This window comes from Gallus gallus, chromosome Z (genome assembly GCF_016699485.2).
Source record: "Gallus gallus isolate bGalGal1 chromosome Z, bGalGal1.mat.broiler.GRCg7b, whole genome shotgun sequence".
NCBI lineage: Eukaryota > Metazoa > Chordata > Aves > Galliformes > Phasianidae > Gallus > Gallus gallus.
Window position 1 is genome coordinate 68,149,230 of NC_052572.1, and position 22,793 is coordinate 68,172,022.

Sequence of the window (22,793 nt, forward strand, 5' to 3'; positions counted from 1 at the left end):
TCTTCTACATCAGCTAACTTCATACACCAAGGTAGAAGTCATCTGCAAATTATCTCACTTTTGTTTCCAAGTCTAATAAGATGTTTAAAGTATATTTGTTGAAGTCTGTAAGTGCATGAGAGAAAAATGTAAGTCTACAGCTCTCCGTAAGTTAAATCCCTGGATTTAAACACAAATCAAAAAGCAGCTTTAGCTGCCACTTTAGAATAGGGTCATCTACATCTAGATCTTAACCTTAAGTGTTTCTTTCCAATTTGTGCAAAACAGCACTGCCAGCAATTTGAAAAGCCACCAATGCTTGTTTCTTATTATGAGTTACTAATTCTCCCACAAAGGCAAAATTATACCTTCAAGGTGGTTACTTTGCCCATTTCTGCAAGTGTGTAACACTTGACATGCTACATGCTCAATGGCATCAACTGAGATTATTCACCTCAACAGCTCTTGTGGTTATTTCACAGCTTATTAACATTGAAAAATCTGTTTCTGTATACTGTGTACTGGATTTTACGCTTTGGTTTGGACACAGACTGTATGAATGGTAGTCTGTGGTGTAGACTAAAACAACGAGCTAAAAGCTAAGTAGAAATCACTTAAAATAGGGAAAGTCGAAGTGGAGAGATAATTGGAAGGAAAAATCTGATTTAACACTCTTAGAAACAAGGCTTCTTACCAGGTATCTTTACAAGTACTACCAAAAAAACATAGGAAAAAAAACAAACGAATGGAACATTACTTCCTCTTCACTTTCAGAGAAACAGAACAGGTGTGGAACTGATTCCTGTGGACCTTGTCACTCCTCACTATAAAAGGTAATTGCCACTATGAATTACTAAAGCCCTATAATCACAATCACACGCTATTAGAGCATCACAGCAATGCTAATAAGCAGGAAGATAAACTATTATTTCATTATACCATGAAAATGAAGGAAAACAGTTTCATTTAAGTTTTCCTTCATGGAAGACTGATTAACGTGAACCAACATTAACATTTGAAAATTCACAGTAACTACATTCTATGTTCTATGTAACTGGCACTTGCAACAAAGCCAAATTCATGGTTAAGTGGCAAAAATAATCCCTAGGGATTTTAGCATTTCTTCGAACTTGAGTATGCTGTCAGTCACTGAGAAATGCACAGCTTCCAAATATGCAACCTAGAAAAAACTAACAGGAAAGCACGCAATACTCAGTTGGTATGGGAAACTACTCCCTTTCTGTTCCGAGCTTTATGAGCTTCATGAATCTCTAGAGATCACCACATAGAAATTAGTCTTCAATTTGCATCATAGGAGGATGCCAAGTTACTTTCTGTTTCTACAATCAGATGCTGGAATGGATTCTAACAGAACTGGGGCTAGGAAGTCATTTTAAACAATTGTAATAAGCCTTTGAAAGACTGAGTGGAGATCCATGTAAACCCTACACAAGTGAACATTCAGTATTTCAACGTTCAATAAGATGCAAGTGAAGACGACTGCAATTTGTTATTTAGGAAAAAGCAGTACATTAACTCCTATCAGTCAGTGGGCAGCTCAAGTTTGAAGTTACAAGCAGACAGAAGAAACGGGTAGAAGGCACAGCTATGGCCACAGTACCTATGAATTGTGCCTTCAGAAGCATCACATCGTGTTTCTAGCTTTAAAGATGCACAAGTTCTAATTCACAATAGCTGTAAGAGGAAGACTCAGTAATTAGCTCTACCTTGAACAGGCTGTTTTTTTAAGTGCCTACTAAAAAGGAAGCCTATTCAAGTACTGCACACAGCAGCAAAACTTCAAAGACAATCCTCTGCTTCATAAAGTTGTCACACAAAACAGATGTCAGAAAACTGATTTGTTGTACCTTCTTAACATTTTGTTTTTAAAGTAGCTGCAATATTCCTTAAAGCAGAAGAGCACCTTTTTAATATAATTGCTGAAAAGCCATCTTCCTCTATCTGAAAACAAAGATGCTAAAGTTTCTGAATAAGAATAATCAGATTGTAGATCTCTTTGTAATTTCTGCTGAAGAGATTCCTGGTTATTTTCAACAACTTAAACAACTCTATGGAGGCTGTTTATACCACAGTCCTGTTCTCAAGAACAGAATGTTAGAATCAAAGACCATGACGAGGATGCTCAGGCTATTCTTCTGAAGAGAAGGAATGACAAGATGACTGAGCAACTTAACTGGTCGCTTAGCAAAATGCACGTCAAGTCTAGTCTTCTCTCAGATTTTGATTTTTTAATGCACATCTCTAAACAGCACCATGCATTTCCTTGAAGCACAGGCACATACAATATTTAGAAGAGCTTGCTGCTGGGTTACTGAACCCTCAAAATCCACTACAAGCCACCTCATTTCACTTCGCCATATTTAACTACTTATGCAACGTTTTCTCATGACCTTGGGGAAGAACAGGCAAGGTGATTTTCCCTCATTACTACACAAGTTTTTCATAATGAAATTTTAAGAAATAGTGGATGACATGCAAGAAAAAATAAGCCCTAGTGCTGTCCAAATATTACCTAGAAAAATGTTCATGCCTGAAGTACTCAACTGCATGAAACATCTAATGCATCCTGAGGTACACCCCAGTTCAAGGTTAAGAGACATTAGTTAATACGATTTGTCTCAGAATTTGCTTTAGGTGGGAAAATTAGGAGCATACTGCCAAGACAACAACAGAACAACACCTCTCTGCCCACTCCTTCCTGTCAAGTTTCGCTTTAAGTCCACTATCACTGTGTTCACAGCTCATTTCCAAATGAAGTGGAAACCTGACATCACCTTTTCCTTGTACCACCTCCTACAGGCACTCATTTGTATATGCACACCCTTAAGACTTGCAATCAATTTTGAGAACACATTCTAACTACAAGAGGAAGCAAAGTTTATTTAGATTCAAATCAAGTGCTCCTGCTCTAAAACTGGTGGTGTCTTCTTGCTAACCTTTATCTATTCATTGGCAGTTTCAGGTTTGGTTGTGCTCATCTGTCCAAGGCAACAGTATCTCCCAAGACCATCTATAGACAACTTTCTCTCAGCTGTTTGACTCAAACCATTTGTACTGCTTCATTCAAGTTTTCTATTTCTCATTTCTAAACAGTAATTTTGAGTACACAAGAGCAAAGGAAAACTGAAAGACATACAAAATTATTCATCCTCATCAAGCCTAGTCCCCTTTTTCTAAAACACCTGCATTAAAGTTCACTTACATTAGAATTGTGCAATCAGCTAAACCAGGACATTCAGCCCAACCACAGCAGGACAGCAATGAAGACACTTTTTATAGCCTCTCCTAGGAACTGGTCTGCTGACAATTAGTAAAAGTACTCTTACAAATTTGTTTTTTTTTTTTTTTTGTTTTTTGTTTTGGAAACAGCTACAGATCCACAGTTAATGCATTCTCTTCTAAAACTTTACTGGAACTGCCACATAACAGCTAAATTTCTTCTTGCTATATTTCCACAGAAGCACGGAAAGGAAAAGAGCCCCAAAATCAGACAACTGTCTTGAAAAAACAAGATTTTTATTATTTTTATTTTTTTAACTGCAGCAACTGCTGTACCTGGAAAACCTACGCAAGCAAATGCAACAAAAGAAAACCTCTCTATGGAGACAGATGTCTGCATAGCTCCTTCCCTCTGCAGCGGGCAAAAATGACAGTATTTTATAACAAGTTTAAGAGGGCGGAAAATATTTTTCTCTTACGTTTTCAGCCCAAGAGCTACCACTTAGTTCCAGGAAGAACATACTTCTGAAGCCTGCAGGCAGCTCAGAACCAATAAGAAATACTATTTCAGACAAGTGTCAAAAGCAGCACCTTCAACAGCTCTTTACTCAATGCTGCTGGACTGGATGTGCAGTAAGAGGGAGCTCAGCCATCTATGCTGTTCTGTTAACAAGAGTTTGCCGGAAAGTGCTCAAGTGTCATTTACAGTCTGTTATATCTTAAGAGAAAAGCTTGAAACACTGACAAGCGTGAGCTTTGATTTAATAGATGCTAAGTGAACCATTTTTAAAGCTACTTCTAAAATGCAGTTATGGCTGTATCATACGGAAGTCCTCAAGAGGTCACAGATACAAAGTGAACTCAAGTGCTGCATTTTCAGTTGCTAGCACTATTTTAACGTTCACATAAAATGATCTACACTGCATGACAATGTGGTGAGATTTCATGACTGACTAAAACATCCTGGTGAATTATAAGGTTTTCTGAATTTATTTTTTGCTCCGTTTTGTGAAACCATCTAATTTTCCCCCAGAAATTTCTGCCAGCACCAGGCCTGCTTATCTCTCAGTCTTGAATTCTCCTGCTGTCTCCTAAATCCATTTCCTCATAACTGTTTATCTAAGACAGCTTCTGATGAAAATGATTTTATTTATATCCCAGATAAAATCCAGAACCAATGCTGTAGAATATTTTTGCTTCAGCAAACATGGTGTTTTTCCAGTACTACTCTATTAGCATACACTAGTAGCTTAACTAGTAGATGACTAACACATGCCAAAAACAGCTACAGTACTAAAAAAAAGTTTCCACTGCTGCATTTCTTACTGGAGTCCATCACTTGTGTTACTTTGTCATGCCCTCCCTGATCTTAGAAGAGAAAGACTCCTAGCAGAAATGCAGAAAGATGCCTCTGAATCTTGACACACCCACCACATGAGGGAGTCCTCGACTGCGCTGTTTCAGAGCTACCGAGCAGCTAACATAAGGGCTGAACAAGCCACCTTTCCCAGCCCCTCGGTGACACTGCCAGAGCATCCAGCTCACCCTGCTAAGTTTTAAGGATTCATCAGAAGGGCCTGCAGGCCAAGTAAAATAGGTAATTGAAAGTTTCAGGTAATCTCTTTTCCCACCAAAAAATAATCTGAGCTTGAAGTGTTCAATAACAAATACTGCAAGCATGTGAACTCCCAAAGCCTTCTCGGTATGGACTCATCTTATCAGGTGTTATTTAATGAGTCCTACGAAATAAACTGGTTTAAGGTTTAAGTACGGTTAAGTTTAAAAGCTCCACCTCTCCTCCATTTCACTTAACAAGTAGCATATGAAGTATCCCCATAAGTTAACTTTAATTGCTGTTAGAACAAAGAACCTAAAACTATAATTCAATTTCAGATGAAGATAACTGATAAATCATCTTAAATAAAAACAAAGTAGAATACTTGTTTGATTAGTGATTCATCTGAGAAATCCACTAAGCTTGGAAAACTTCATTTTCTAATACAAAAGTTCACAGAACAGTCATGCTCTAGAAAACTAAGAAATTTGAGTAATTGCAAATGCCTTCATGCATTTACTTTCCATACAGAATAAAAAAAAAATCAAGGTAAGGCAGGCTTTAAAAAAAAACCTAGGATTTCAGTATGATGATTTTCCAGAAATCTCAAGACTGTTTTGACTTAGGCTAAGAAGTTCTATTGTGAAATATTGTAGTACAGGAGCATACCATTAAGAACACAAATATCACAGAAAATACTGAATAATATTACATATTTATTATCTACATCAGAATTGCACATGGTAGAATATGTTACTGAAGCTAAGTAAACCCTAGGAGCTGAAATTGTCAACAAAAAATACTTAAGAATTCTGACTGGGTGCTTTTCTTTTTTTTAAAGAACTGAACTTCAGCAATGTATGTTACACCTTCAGCACTTCACTCCTTCAAGACATCAAATTATCTGCTTGTTATCAGGGACAGCTTATTTTCTAGTGAATATTACTTTATGCCAACAGTCACAAATGTTCATTTTATGCGAAAGATGCTTAACTAAAAATAACTTAGATTAAATCCACGTCTCATCTTCTGCATACAAAGCTAAGCAGTCAAGATTCCATGAAGTACTGTTAAAACAAGCCAATATCTTTTTAAAGAGTTTCAAGTCAAGTTCACAGCAACTTAACATTGGACACAAAAGGCAGAAGAAAGCCTGAAGCTGCAAACACTGGTGTAAGAACACTATTAGAAGAAACACCAAGAACAACATTAAAAGCCTATATATAAAGGCTCTCATTTCCTTGGTCTTACATCATGTTTTAGACATCTTCCAAAAGTTCAATGCAGTGGAGATGCTGATAAGCACAAGTAGTACTGTTGTTCATGCAAATGCCATGTGAAAATCAATCTAAAAGCTGTAATAAGTCACAGCCAACAATGTCCTGAAGGCAAGCCAAAGGGCCACAGGAAAGATCAGTGAGCAGTACATACAGCTAGAAGTCCAACTTCATGACTGTAAGTTTGATGAAGAGTTTCAGGTACAGCAGCATGAAATAGTCCAACTGAGTTGCCTTGATTTGCAGCTGAAACCATCAGAATGTTCCATAATACCCTAGGTTAATCCTTCTGAGTGACAAGGCTACACAGTACTGTGCACCATGACAACCTGTATCACCCAGCTGCTACCTACCAGCTCCACTTCAAATTATGTTACTGCATCCTCAGAAATCAAGATTACCAAAGGAGCGCATAATTTAAGCCACCAAGATTACTGGTATTATTGTGACACTGAATAAGGCTAGGGAGCACATACCTGGTGACAATGCAAGTCACGCAGCCATAAGACTGTACCTAGAATTGTACTTCTCCATTGAGAAGAACTAACAGAGTAAGTACTGAATACCAGCACTATTGCCTTGTCACCATTTTCCTTCAATAGAAGTGACTGTTTAAGTTTCACAGTCCTTTCAAGTTAAAGTTCAAACTGTTTTATACCCAGCTTCAGCAAAATGAGAAAAACTGCAGGCGCCACTAAACAATTCTTAATTTAATACGAATTTGTACTTGTAGATGGATTGTATTTATTGAACATTCACAGCTCTTACCACTGAGCTAGCAAGCTATGCAGCTATCAAGAAAACACTTGTAACATAGGATCACTATTAGATTTCTGTTTTTGATAGTATGCCACCTCCTTCTCACGTCTGGATCCCCAGCTATTACTCTGAAACAAAAAAAGTCAGAATGAATGACCGACCATCAAATACTCATCAACACACTTGACAGTTTATTCTGCCATATAGTAAGACAACTATGTCTAATTAAACAACCTCACTTGAGCTTTAAGTTATTCTAAAAACAGACTTTTTTCAGCAACAGATGCAGAAGTTTCACTCTAGCCAGGTTCAACTCTCCATTTTCATTCACTTAGTCTCATTCTCTTGCCTTGCATCTCACACACTTTTTCCGTATTTGAAGACTGCTGCTATTCAACACAAGCTGCTATTCCTGGAGACTTTGCTATCTGTTGATGTAATATTCAAACATAGAAGTGCAGCTCTGGTCCTTCCCACAGCAGACAAAGTCACAAGTAGGAAGAAACCGTACCAAATTAGCATAGTAAGTCAGAATGGACAGTAATTGAGGTTTACAAGCAGATACACTATGTCCAAATAAGAAATCTTAGCTCCAAACAGTTCAAAGTAGAAGCTCCTTACTATGTTAAGATGAAAACATAGCATGTAGTTTGTTAAATTAATTACTTTTTCACAAGGAAATTACTCTTATTCTGCTTGTATTAACACTGTACTGGCTACTTCAGTACATAATGAAACAACCATGAGTCTGCAAAGCCAAATACTAACTCTCTCTAGGGATATCAGGACCATACAATCCACATGACATCCTTTCACACAAAGCGATTCAGGGTGAGCAAGACAGTAACACTGGTGCTCAAACTGAGGCAGAGTTCACTGAAATACATCACAACTGCTATAAATACTTGGCACTAATCTCACAGTACAGCTACCCTGGAAGGCAGCACTGGCCTACAAAAATTTCAAACTATTCAGGGTCTCTTAATAGACGCTAGTTTGCATAGGAATTAACATTTATTCCACGCTTATCTAGAATCAGTAGAAAATAGCACTATCTACAAGCAGCTAAGGAAGAGTAAACAATCTCTTAAAATAAGACATGTAAAAGGCAGCCAGCATGCTGCTCCAAGGGAAGCAGAGCCCTGCCCCTGCCAGAAGCACACAAGAACATCTCATGTCACTATAAAGTGACACAATTTCCAAGACACAACACTTTCATGGTTTTCTTGTACATTATTGCAATCTCTGCCAGGAGTGAGTTTGAATTTGCTTACAGAGAATTGAAAAGGAAGTATATACTGCATTTATCCCAATCATAAAAAGCGACCACTGAAGAGAACAGTTTTATGAAGGTGACATTATGATTCACTCTATATACTCAGCCATATTTAACATTAAAAGAAGAATGACTGTTAAACATTAAGTTCCTATGCTACATATTGAGGTCAATTGGGTAGACATATGAGTTAACACTAACCATCTAACCCCTTAAGAAACAGTTGTTTCAACAATGTCAGTATTAAGAGCGGACCAAGCAGGCAATTTAACTGAATCCCTGAAAAAAAATCAAACATTCTTGTTACCTTACTTATATAAGAGGAAAGCATCAAAAATTTTTAACAGTCAAAAACAGTGTCACTCCTGCAAAGCAGTGAAAAGTGAAGTCAAAGCACGAAGAATCAAATGCTACTGAGTAAGTAAAACAAGTTACTTGATCTGCAAATATAAGTTACTTTCAGGACTGCATGCTATGTAAAAAACCATGTGGCTCATAATGGAAAAACACAGTTAATGCCATTAAGTTCTTTCCAGTAACACTGAACAATAAGTATGCAGAATCAGAGTAAAGTCACTTATAACATACTACACTGACAGGCCTAAAACAAGACTCCATGAATACTGCTCATAAGGCTTGTCTGATAGCTTCTACAGGATTATTCCTGCACTCCAGACAGTAAGACAGTATTTCAACCACCAGCTAAGTAGACTGATTTTTCTGTGCTTGTGGGATGAATGTGCAACAGCGAAGTTTAAAATGATCGCTGCTGTCCTCCTGCTACTACACACTGGGTCTCCAGGCCTCAACGGAGTCTACAATCTATTAACAGTGCCATTTAAAATACAAACTTGCCTTAAAAATTAAAAAGCTAATACTAAGCATAGTTCTTCTTTCTCATCCACCCTCATAAAAACAAAGAAAAATGAGAAAAAAATCCAGTGCCTCATGACTATGTAAGAAACTAAGAAAAAAACTTCAGAAAGGAACTAAGTCATCATATATAAACTGGTCTGCAATCTCATTTGTTTTCCATTCGTGCTCTAGTCACAGTCTGTTCTAGGAACCCTGCTTGCAAAATATTTTGCCATACAATACCTTCTGTCCATATCCCTGCCCCAATCAGGTATTGTCAGACTGTCAGCAGCTACCAAGAACCACTGTCACTAAGTCAGCACACCACAATACTGTAGCAACCTTCACCTGGCTTTTCCTCTCCCTGCCAAAATATTCACCCACCTCAAGCACACTCAAAACCCTGCAGAAATGTGGCAGGTTAGAAATGCCATCAGACTCTCAACACCACATACATTGGGAGTGAAGGCTGAGAAGGCAAAAAGAAGTGGGGAGTTTTACAAGAACAGCAAGCAACTTATGGGAAGTGGCAAAGTAGTAACCACCTGTTCTTACCATGCTCCCTGTATGAGGTACTAGCACCATAAGGCAAATACCAGGAATTTCAGCTATCCCCAATTTTTTTTTTTCCCCCAGGGAGATTTTTATTTTTGTGATAGGGATGTTTGAGATTTCCTATCCTGTGAATGAACTAAGCAGCCACTTTCCAAACTAAGCCATTCCATAGGAACACCATAGCATTATTCTTCTCTCGCTTCCCTCCAAGACATGAAGACGAAGGAAAAGAACTTGCTTAGTTTGTCTCCTATCTCATCTTTACACAGCATACTTCAAGAAGGCAACATGTGTAGAGTCTCAGACTAAAAGTAGTAACTATAACTATTTTCTTCCCCTTCTTCCATAACATTAGTTTAGATATCCTAGGATTAGCCAAGCATTAAGAAGGTAAGAGAAAGATTTATGGCTGGAAAGTAAGCTAACACTTCAAACTGGTGACAAGACCCAAATTACCAGACCAGGTTCAAGCAAATCAAGAGATCACCTTGAAACAAGGAGTTCATGTGTGGGAAAACTAGAGTTCTGCAGCAGCACTGACAAGTAAGTCTTCCAACAGAACAGTTCCATTCTTTCCCAGAAACAGGGACCATGAACCACAGTTTTTGCACTGATGCAATACAAAAAAAGAGAGGTTAGCAAGCTTCACAGGTTCTAGCAATTTAGAGCCAAGCAGCCAATCACACAAGGAACTTCTACTGCTCCTATGGAAGACACAAGATCTTTGGATTTATTACTGAAGGACTGCACTAACAGCTGAGCAACCATGTGACTTAACCCTTACTAAGAGACCAATGTTTCATCCATGCTCTGCTGAGATAGCAGGCTTACTTTAGAGAAAATCCTTCATCTCATAGAATCTAACACTTGTTTGGGCACATTACAATGCAGCACCATCACCAGATGTCTCCTCATAGACACGGTACAACCAGAGAGCACTGAACAAGCAGCTGATGACTTAAATTCCTCATAACATCCCAGTGACTGTCTACACAAGTACAATGAATTATGAACAGTGTGATTAGAAACAGCGCTGCAGATAACACCTAACATGAAAGCTCAACTTCAATGATGACACATCCAATTTGCAACTTTGATCATGACATACGCAATTCTTTTTATGCTTTCCATTTTCAGTTGTGATCAGCCCAGAACCCTTTGAATTTATTATCATGGCTCTTCAACAAAAGCAACATTAACAATTGCACAAGATTTTAGTATTAGGAACTGCTTCCATACAAACATTAACTGCAAGCATACCAACTACAGCTTTATCAATGTTTTCTAGATATTCAATTTTTTCAAAACTATAGTTCTAGGTATCAGCTGAGTTACGTGCTGCATTTGTTATTTGTACTATGTATAACCAAATGGTAAGCAGACAACACTTCCAAATATCTAGGAAATCAGATTCTGCACAGAACAAGGAAAAATATGTTCAGCATCAACCCACAGAGTATGTGATCCTGCATTAAGAAACCTCACCATGAAACTACAGATACCTCCTGGACATGAGGCAAGCGAGAAAGAGGTTTTAGAAGATGGGGCTTTTGTGAACTTGATAATAGGGCAGCTGGATTGAATCTGAAAAACAGGCCCATATAATAATGGTCAACAATAACCTGAAAAAAACACTTATCATTTTTAGAAGGCAGGAAGCTTGTCAACAGAAAGTGATGCAGGAAAATAACTTGAGGGGAACACCTGGCTCCTTTTATTAAATGGAACAGTCAATTAACCAGGCTTAATTTCAACTAAGCAAGTCAACAGCTGTGAGATACTGCTCCAGACTCAATGCATCCTATCTCGGCTTCTAGGCAATACAGGCTGGTATATTACACCATAAATGTAAGGTCAATGCACACATTATTAGTAGCTTAAACATGATATTTCAGAAGAGAATGAGAAAAACAGACTTGTGAAGAAAAAAAATTCTTCATAGAAAGACATGTGAATTTTATGAGCCCATGATTATTACAATGAGAACATTACACTTGTACTGCCACATTACAAGTGGCAGCTACTACTTTACCTTGTATTTCCTCAGCAGTTGTTGAATCAATCTGCCTTGAGGGAGCAGAGACTCTTTACTTTTATAGCACTTTTAGCTTTTTTTTTTAACCATTTAAGGTTAATTATGTGCAATTAAGAGAAAAGTTACTCGCTGCACTTAAAAATGCAGAAGAACTTAAACTGAATGGCTATTGAAAACAAGCTGTAGGAATTCAGTTACATTGCTTTGTTGAGACCATAGTCTCTGTACAACTGCAAACAATGTGGTAGTTTTACATTAAGTATGCATATACAACAGCTGCTGTGAAAATAGTGCCTCCTATTTTATGATGTTGGCCCATGGCATCAGTGGTGGATAGCGGTGGTATAGCAGTAAAGGTAGAACCTTCCCACCCATATCTGTTACATTTTACTGCTGTGCAAGAGCTGGCAGCAGAGGGGCAGTATGACAGAACAGCATCCAACATGGAAGTGTAGATGAAGCAAAAGTGCGGAACTGAATTTCTTCATGTGGATAAAATGGTACCCACTGACATTCACTGATGTTTGCTGAACATTTATGGAGGCCAAACAGTGGACATGAGCACAGTGAGGTGGGCACTGTGCTTCAGCAGTGGCAACAATGGGTCACCTCCAGTGGTGCTGATTCTTTTACAAGTATGGTATGCAGGCTCCTGCTCCATCACTGGTGAAAACATCTGGCTAATGGTAGTGACTATTTTGATAAGTAATGTTTGGTACCTGAGAATTTGTTCGACCAAACAACATTATTGCACTCGTCTGTTGTAGTTTCCATGGAAATAAATAGGAGGCATTATTTTGGAGTAGCTTAAAAACATCCACATTAGACAAATGGTCTATGAGTTAACAATGATCCCTAAATATTTGGGCACAGTAACTCACTCCAGACATTCTTTGATTAGCAAGCTAAGTGACACTGATGCTTCACTTGTCAGACAGTGGTCTTATTGATGGGACTCCCTACGTGGAGACTTCATAATCTTTGGTAACATCACATTTTAATTTCCCTACTTTCACAAAAACAGGTAAGTAGATCAGTTGCCAGGTGGTTTAACTCCTGTTCAGAACATTCTACAGGCTTAGCTAATATGACAACACTGACATTTCACAACAGCAAAGAACACTGAACCAGCATATCAAGTTCCACATGTGAACTGCATGCTTGAATATGATCAGCAGCAAACTTCTGCATGTCAGCTTTCTCCTTTACAAGCAAAACCTCTAGATAAAGTGGAATACAGAGCGAACTCTATTCATTCTTCATTGTTGTATTAAGAAATATAACAGGGAGGTATGTCTGAGACTCTGATATTATCTGCCAATGCATAGAGAAAGATTAGTATTTCTTGTTTTCTTTGTTAGTTAATGAATCATTGCTGTGGAAAACTTTGTCTGTGTTTGTACCACCTATCCATTTATACAGTACAAGATTTCTTAGTATTCCTATCCTGGAGTTGTATCATTGGCTTGGCAAACAGATCTCAGTTCCAACACGTAATGTTGGAAGTTTCACTTCCCAAGCAGAGTATGCATCCAGTACTGATGTGGATCAACCTGCATTAGACAGCTGAAGGCAGATCAGTGTTTTACTCCTTTATCAATTCTTACTTGCTGTTCACTTTTTATGAAAATGTATTTAGATTTCTATACTCACAAACTTCTCATCAATTTAAGGCATCCACCAGCTACTTAACACTTGTGGCACCTCATTTATGATCAACTGTTTAAATACAAGAATTAGAGTAATTCTGCAATCCATGAGAAGACTCTTCCTAATAACCTCTAATCTGAAGAAACAAATGGAAAAATCTCTCTAAGCAACCTGTGTAAAACCTGAAGATGAATGAGAACAGATCTCAAAGCAATGTTGTCAACCAAGCATCCACTAACACAAAATTATCTTATACTGCTTAAATCAGAAGTACTGCTTCCTGTGCAGGTTAGAAATACAGCTTCTCATTTGTAAGTAACAACTTCTGGAACATGACTAATGCCACATTTTTGCTGGCAGCTAAATATATGCTTCAAAGCTGAAGAACTGCCCTCAGATAAAGGCAAATATGATCTCTTTCTCCAAAGAGTTCCAAACAAGAAGACTGTTGTCAGCTCATTTAGCCCCCAACTGCAGGTTGCATTTAAATTAATAAATCCTTCTTAGGCACCTCTTTGTGCTATAAAGAAGGCATCAGGCTTTCAAACAAGGCCTGCAATTAAGTTTTTCTGTTCTATTCCCAGGCAAGGAGTCCTCTGACACTGCGTAGCAGCACTGTAAGCTTCCAGCACAGAAAGCATCAAAACCATCCTTAAGAAAGGATCATTTGCACATCCATCAGTAAGACCCAAAGGCTCATTTCTGTTAGCCTGCAGCAGTCTCATAACTGGGACAAGCATTAATCCCTAAGCAACTTTAACAAAGAATGCTAAAATGTGAACTCCCAACTGCAAGATGGGTTAACAGCTTGAAAAGCTATCCCATAAAAAGGTGAAGTACCACCTATATCTTTCTACTTTCAAAACAAAAGGGAAGCAGCTAAGATAAGAAGGTTTTTGTTCTGAGGCACTGAAGATAGTACCTATAGAGAAGATCAGTTTGCTTTCTGCATGAACCAGCCTTCATCTGAAGACAGGAAAGCGTGGCATCAACTCTGGTTTCTTTGACACCCCAAGTACTTCTGTTCCTCACCACAGTGAAGAAATTGGTGCATGATTTGGTAACAAAGTCAAATAAGTAGGATTGAAAGTAGTTTCTGCAGACTAACCCATAACGCTAGAGCATGAATCACCAATTTAATAGTTTTGCTACACTGTCTTAAGAGAAAATCTTGCTATGGATTAGTGCTGACCATTAAGATCCAAAAGGTAGAAAAACTATCCTAATTCAAACGCACAAAATCTAGTTAGACTAGCTAACAAGAAAGCAAGCAAAGGGCTCTGAGTGGCCTCTCAGCTTGACCTATTTTTGCGCCACTGAATAGTACCTGCCTTAGGAAGGCTAGATTGTCAAATGCCAACTGAAAAGTATCACCATGAGTAAAAACCCTATAAAATTCACCAAGATGGATCCATTCTGGCAGTCTCTTAAAAGCCATGCTCTTCAGGAAGGACTGCCTTCTTTTGTGGGAAATTTGCTTCCACATTTATATATGTATATATAAACTATGTGTAATGTAGTCAGAAGAAAAAAACATGACTTCAACAAAATCCCATTTTTGCCACCTTCAAAAAACAACACATCTCTAGGCCAAGAACACTTATTTCAAGAAGTGAGGTTTGAAAATCTACCTTATGACACAAAAGTGTATCTCACCAACAAAACCATCTATGGTTAAGAACAGTAGGCACTACCTATATTCATGAGTAACCAAAGCCAAGAACACACCTTTATGTTCCCAAGTCATTCTCATACCGTGCACAACTAAAACTTTTCAGACCCTGTCACAAGTGTCATCTCCTGTGTGTAACGAATAATTACAGAAAGCATTCTCAAAAAGCAATGGGAGTTATCCAGAAATAATGTGTCATACCAGTATTTTCACTTGCTGCATGCCTGCAGAATATGAGTTAAAGCATTTTGTGATTAAAGTATTTTGTGATATCCAAAGGCCTGTGGCTATAGCCAGTCTTTATTGCTGTCTGAGCAGCAGACTAGAAAAAATATAGGAGAATATCAGCTTAGCACACTCCACCCATCCCTGGCAGATACAGGTGTAGGTAAACGAAACATCAGGGAGTATTCACACCCCACAAGTTTCTCGTGGGTTTTTTTTTTTTTTTTGCCTTTTTTAATGTTTTAATAAAATTATATTATTACATTATATTATATTACTTTACACACGGCCCAAGACAAATTCCTCTTACTGCAGCCTAGGCAAGGCAAAAAGTTGTTTTCTGTTAGATTCCTGCTTAAGCACCATCACCTTTCCACCAGCAACACAGCAGTCCCCATACCAGTGGGGGAAAAGCTGTAAAATTTCTATATTGCTAAAAGAGTAAATATGTAATAAGGACCAAAAGAAAGTACGTCATTCATGCCAAAGACAAGTCCTAGGGTTGGCGTCAGAGCTGCCAGAAGGTTTTTAGCCTCAGCCACCACAAGTCGTGTATGCAGCTGGGAGTGTGCTCCAGTGTGCTGGAGTTGGTATCTCCAGCACACCCAAGGTATCAACATGCACGCGCAGAGAATGGATTGAAGCTACATACAACCTTTACCACCTAAAGCCTTTTTTCTTCCTACCACTGCTGCCCTGGGAACACTCAGTCACAAGAAAGTCTACGCCATGTGGAGGAAATGCTAATGTTCTGCCACTGTCTTCCAGTAGTGATGGTTTCAGTCTCCCAAACCAAGCAAGGAGTAGCTTCAACCACAGTATACTCAAGAGCTGCACCTAAGAAGTTCAGATGTTTTTGAAAGCTAGGTATTAGACAGCTTTGCAAAAAAAAGAAAGAAGAAAGAAAATAAGCCCCAAAATAAAGTGTCAAAGTCAATATTTCTGAATAAAAATAATGAAATGTCAACATAAACCATACATCAATGTTTTTTTAATTTGACAGAGCTTGGAGTTCACAAATGGAAACGAGACAAACTGAACATTGCCAACGATCCTTTCATTTGGTTATTAAAGTGCAGGCATCCATCTGGTAGTTCTTTCAAAATTAAACAACTGGTCTAAATACATGCACTCTGAGCACCAGCTGTTGGTAAAATGAAGTACTAATCAACAGCATCACTCTGCACTTCATACTTGCATATTCTAAGACTGCACATGTTAATTCAAGAGCATACCCCGAAGAAATTGGTTTATATGCTGAAACACAAAAGCTAAATTAATTAGTCCACCCTTCTCCCAAGGTAGAAGTTTAGATCTCTACATCTTTCAAAAAGGAAGTTTTGAATCAGCTACAGCTATCAGGCACAGCTCTAATAATAGAGCTGAATAATTATATAAGGCTTACTTGAGTTTTTATCTGCTTTTCAATATCACAGAATGGTTTGCATTGGAGGGGACCTTTAAGATCACCTAGTTCTAGAGGGAGGGACACCACCCTCTAGATGTCCCTCCCTCTAGAACAGATTGCTTACAGCCCCATCCAGCCTGGCCTTGAATGCCTCCAGGAAGGGGGTATTCACAACCTCTTTGAGCAACCTGTTTCATTGCCTCACTATCCTCACAGTAAAGAACTTCCAAGATCTAGTCTCAACCTACTCTTCCAGTTTAAAGCTGTTACTTAAAAACTTCTTTCCAAAGAATTTGAAAGCACAGAAGATTTAAAAGTCTTGTTAGTATTTATAGCATTCACATAGAATAACTGGATGAAAGACAAGCATTTATTTTCTCTGTCTGGAATCTAAATGATATACTAGTTCCTGAAGACCAACAATGTCTGCACTGGTTTCCCTGAATTTATTCTGTAACTGAACAGAATTGCAAAACATTGTCTCGAACTGTAGACTATAGGAAAGTGAAAGGATGAAACTAACATACCTGTTATTTTGTCCCTTACAAGCTTGCAGGACTCTATCTCACCAATGCTGCCAAACAGACTCTTCAGCTCCTCTTGTGTCATGCTCTGTGGAAGGTAGTTGACTATTAAATTTGTCTTGCTGTCTTCTGTGTTTCCAGAATCAATCGGTGAAGAGCAATTGTTTATAGCGTTTGAACCATGGGCTGTGTTATTGCAAGTTGGTCCATTAGACAGTTGTGTTTCCATGGCAGCAATTACCTGCTAAAAATACAGAAAATAAGAAACATGAAAATTCGTATTTCACCCTCTCTTATGGAGAATCCAGACATGAATCTAAAAGAACCGCTACTATGCACAAGTGGCATTGTCACAGCGAGATAATGCTTCTACATGCAAAAACACTACTGAAGATTTATAAGTATTGCCTTAACAATTTCAAACTTACAGGCAAATTAAGTCATCACTAAAATCATCGAAATGTACCTCAATTAAATTAATACCAAAAACTAAGTTCCCCCCCGTCCCCTCCTCCAATTCATTTAGGGCATCACAGCCTTCCTAGTACAGAGGTAACCAAGAGCTGTCCTTTTTCGAGAGCCAACGATGCTATCAACTTGCAAGTGACAACTGAGGTACGTAGTCCTTAAAGCAATCATTTGTTTGGTGTTTTTTTTTATTATTATTTGGAGGTGTTATTTTCAAGATGGGGGGGGGGTATATAGCTGTATCTTGACCCTACATCTAAGAGCACTAGGAAGATTAATAATTTAAAGGAGATGCCTAGAGATGTAAAGATGTAAATGAATGTGTTGAAACAGAAAACAAACTCTTCCTTCAAAACTTCTAGATCTTTCTTCTGCCACCACAGACTGGAAGTAGGTTTCCAAATCTGTTTTGATTGAATTGACAACGTGGGGTTCTCACTGTTCCTCTCCTCTGCACCCTAAAGACAGTTGTTTGATACTTTAACTCAACCTACTTTTAGGTATCCAGTAAGTAAGCACTCCTACTTCAGAAACTCTATGTTCCACCTCAAAGTGACCAGTTGCTATGACTGGCAGAAGTGATCTACACATACGAAGGCTTTCTGCTTCTCTGACAGTCATCAGCTATTAACAGTTGGTAAAGACAGCCTGTTTTCTAAATGGCAATCTAATACACTTGGGTAGCCTACCGAGGACAACTGCCAGAAGAAAGTTCTATAGAAGTTATCCATTAACAGATCATTTAACAAAGAAGCAAGACTCATGACATTTCACTGAAAATTCAGTAATCACTGAAATCCAATCTAATATTAAGATTTCTAGAAGGAGTTCTCACAAAGGAAAATGTTTTGTAAAGTTGCAGAGTACATAAGGTTGGAATTTGTCCTCACTCCCCTCTTCTAAGCAGTATATCCAATCAGCACGTACCTAAAGAACTGATTAGGTCAGGGAAAGCAAATCTTTAATTTCCTGAAAACATGAAAGGAGGTTAAGAGCATCTGAATGAAATTCAGACATTTCCAGGACAACCTGTTTTGCATACAACCATATTTTCCAAGAAGTTACTTCAGCACAGAGAAAGAAAAGAAAGATCCATCTATTCAGAACATTTAATGTAGAAATGGGTTCTGGTTTTCCTGAGGAGCTACCACTGGATCAAAAGCATTTTATTCTTGGGACTAACCACCAGGGAGGGGGTAAACTACTACTGGCACTGTCAGAAAAAGTCTGCTGAAGAAATGAGAACATAGATGATCCCAAGATAAACTGTTTTTCAGAACTCCACTGTATTTAGCAGAGCTGATAGCCAGCAATGTTTTCTTTTCATACCACAACCATGGCTGCTTCCTTTCTCCCCTCCAATCAAATTTGGAGTGTTCACTGACCAAAATTAGAAGGAGTTAGCAAGGACAAGAAGCCCTCACTTAATTGCACATTTATTTTCATGTTCAGGTGGCAAAAATGATATCTTAAGCCAACATTCAAGTGAACAGCTGCAGTAGCCTGTGTGTGCTGAAATTACAGCATTTCCCAGCTATAGAACCATCTGCTCTGATGGAAGTGATACTAATGTTTTACAATTAATGCATATTCCATTGATAGGTTGGATACAACTATTCATAAACACAAGCCACATCTTCAGATGTTACTAAGTATTTTCTGCCCAAATAGACACAATAAAGTTACAATTTTTAAACAATTTATTAGAATAAGGTTTTTAAACACTTTAAAAACAGTAATCATAAACACATAGCATACAGGTTTTTAAAGTTACTGCAACTTAGTATTCAGACCATACCAAAACAATGTTAATGTAATACTACTCTTCAATTATCCACCAGATATTTTGAATTATCACTAAAATCTCATTAGAAGAAAGGCAAGCCACTGCAGTATAATTTCTACAGGAGATCACCATATAATAGGTAAGTTGTCATGGTACGCCAGTGTGCTCTAGACCCTGACAGAATAGGGACACAGCCTACAGCCTATAATGAAAGATAGAACAGTGTTAGCATTCCAAATGAGATTGGAGTTTGGTATGGCCTCAGCACTATTAACACGTAAAAAAAGTAGCCTACAGAATTTAAGAAAAATCCCACAGACCCCAGTCCAAGGCTCTGCTGCCCACGAACCACTTCTAAGCAGAGAAGCCACATCACACAGTCTGACTGCCATGTTAGTTTGGAGTTGCCGTCTGCAATATGGACACAAAAGGACTGTATGTTAGATTAGCAAGATAATGCAACAAATCAGTAGGTACAAATTTACAGTAATTGCATTTATATTCCCAGCACGTCCACGCAGTGTGGCTTAATTGAATTTGAGGCAATTCCAATCTAATCTTTCCAAATTCGTTATTTTTCTTACATGAATTAGGATGATATTTTTAAGAGAAGATTTGAAAGATCATTACCTCCGCATCTACCCTGGAAACTACTGTAAAAACCACTCCACACCCAAAAGGAACCTTAACACATCACAGCTGGGCATCTTGGTTGTGTTTTTTTTGTGATGTGTACCTCCTCCCACACACCCCAGAGTCTTCAAAACAGAACAGGAAAGTCAATTTTCAATTAGCATGTAAGGTGTACCACTGAAGAACATCTCCCCTTACATGCCTTCCCCAGTCCACAGAAACAAAGAACATGCTACTCAGCAAAGATCCAGCCCACTACCAAAATTCTAGGTTTTAAAAATTAAAATTTTGCACAGAAGACATTCAGAAAGGCTCCTGCAACAGGTACTCCCAGAAGGAGCACCTGCAAATATGCAAGTTGCAGGAGAGTTGAGGGTTTCTCAAGTGGAATACCCGGAGAAAAATCATCAATGGAGTAGATCTTCATAATGGCATTTTATTTGCTTTAAAAAAAAAAAAGTTACTACAAAACTAGTTGGATTTTAACTGAAAAGTGCTAGGAGGATATCACAAAAATTAATGGACCACTTGCAACCAATTACAGCTGGTCCAGATCTTAAATACAGCCAGAACACTTAGCAGGAAGACTGTTGCCATAGTTCGGGGCTGGTGTAAATTCTAGACACTTCTAATGCCCTGGTTAGCAGATGAAAAAACCTAAACAGCAAATCTAGCTTGATTTAAAAAGACAGATTTTCTAAGAAATCCAGGTTTTACAAACATTATCAAAATTGTTTTTTTTTATTAAACACTTGAAAAACTTGTCCTCACATTAGTTTGTTACCAAAATCTTTGTGGTTAACTGGCTTTACATTGAGCCTTTATTTTTTAATTTAAATTGATATTAAGACTTTTAATCATTACCATAACTGTTCATGCAAAAAGACTTTATCAGCCGCATTCTCTACGGCCTCAAACTCAGAACAATGCACAGACATGCATTTCTGAAGCACTCCATGGTACCCAAGCATGTTCGACAAACTGCTTACTAGATGAGGTCTGTTATGTCTATGCAAGTTTTAAGGAGACTGCATTAAAATGTCAGATCTATGAACCTGTCCTACCTGTACACTTCCCAGCAAAGTAGCAGTATTTGCTTCCTGCACACCACAGCTACAGACTGACAACTCCTATTATCCGTGTGTACTTAAGGTGCACTCACTACAGGCATCACTGAGCCCCTAGGAGAATCACAACACTTCTCAAAAATCAAAGCACCTCATTTCAAGTACTTCCAGCATGCATAAAACTGCTTCACAGCTTTGAAGTTAAAGAGTCTTTTTACATCTAATTTGGAAAAAAGAATTCTTACCCTTTCAATACAACTTACACCTGACCTCAAAAATAAGGAATATGGCCAACTTTGCCAAACAAAGTCATGACTTTTTCAAAAACTATTTCCAACCTGAACGGTGCTACTGGAAGATTAAAATGGTAGCATTTTAACAAGATACCCAAGTTAAAGAAAGTCCCAGTTGGTGGACTATGCATAGTATTGTAACAATTTTTGACATTACTACCATTAGAATATTACTGTTCAGATGACTACAACAGCTTAGTAGTCGCTGCATTCAATAACTGGCCAAAAATCAGTAGACTATTTGTTAAAGAAATGCAAGGCTGTCTAATATATTGAGATTGATAATAAGCAAGCTGGAAAAGGAGTTCTGCTGTTTCTTTTCAGTCCTAAAAGAGGAACCAAAGAAAGTTGTGCAGTCCAGCAAACGGTGATTGGTTCCCTTTGATAAGGCACTGCTTTGTGTTATGCCTCTTTAATTAAATTCACTTTTTATTTATCAAGTACAATTTTAAATCCAAACAGTCTTAAAAACTGTCTGTGGCATCAACTGAATCTCAGTTTCTAATTAGCTAATTCTAATTAGCTGATATTTAATTCATGAGAATTGCCTGCATGGCAGAAAAGGAACTAGATTTTCTTCTGAGTTTTTTTTAATTATTAAGGTTTAAACACAACAGGAGTTAAAGAAGACAGTTTAAGTGATTAGTACTATTCGCCATGGAACAGTTCAAATTATAGTTTTAGCTTTTAAAGAGGGCTTTAGAAAATTAAAGCAAGGCTACTGAGATGAAGATCAGCAATACAATACTCAGTGGTCTGCTACTCCCTTCCCCTACAAAATAGGTATTTTGGTATGGAACACGTTCAATTACTTATACTCAGCAGGAAACAGCAGCTAAGGCTGCATCCTGGCAGCTCTGATAACCAAGGTGAGGTGACAAAAGAAACAGAGACTGCTTTTACCACCTCAGGTGCGCACAGTAGAGAAACCTTCAGTGCATCATACTTTCAGGTGGAGATCCTCTACTACCTGCTTTTACTCATTTTCTCATTCACTCCTGTGCATCCTTGTCATCAAGGGGGAAATCATTTCATATGGGCTTTAAAAACTTAAATTACTTCTACTTCAAGATATCACATCAAAATCATTGCACATATGCCTCTCCCAATTAAGCTGTATACTTACAAACGGTATTATGAGCTAAAGGTGTACAGAAAATCAGCGCCTTGAATCTAAGTGACCAGACACTACATACTAAACACCTGCCTTGCCACCTCAAGCAGGTTACTACTTGTCAGAGGCAACTAAAGCTGCACCATGACATAAATACCTCCAGCCTCAAGAAGGGTCACAACTGACAACACTCCTGAAGTTCTAAGAGATCCCACCCATGCTTATGAAGATCCTCTTAAAAAAAAGAACAGAGCAGAAGACTTTCAGAAGATGCTTCTTCCCCTTTGGGTACAGACAGTGCAATGGAAGTGAGGCATCACACGTTGCTGTTTGGATAAGCACAGCACAGACTTTGGTTTCGTGACATCAAGCAGCAGAACAAGAACACGCGGATGAGAACAATGTCCTTTGTATCTTCAAAT

The 22,793-nt window shown here is 38.1% G+C and overlaps 1 protein-coding gene across 50 annotated transcripts in view; it reads right to left on the minus strand.

The window, feature by feature from the left end:
- Positions 1-22,793, minus strand: part of ELAVL2 (ELAV like RNA binding protein 2) — an 85,106-nt gene that overhangs the window by 29,591 nt on the left and 32,722 nt on the right. For 22 of the 50 annotated variants that reach the window (XM_040656117.2, XM_015280739.4, XM_046905820.1 and 19 more), the window contains 2 exons: positions 19,585-19,675; positions 17,014-17,254 (listed from right to left, as the gene is read on the minus strand). In XM_040656117.2, the coding sequence (XP_040512051.1) occupies positions 17,014-17,254; positions 19,585-19,656 (313 nt within the window). In that variant the 5' untranslated portion in view covers positions 19,657-19,675. The remainder of the gene's footprint in view (positions 1-17,013; positions 17,255-19,584; positions 19,676-22,793) is intronic. The other 28 variants (XM_046905831.1, XM_040656133.2, XM_004949549.5 and 25 more) reach the window with 3 other exon arrangements.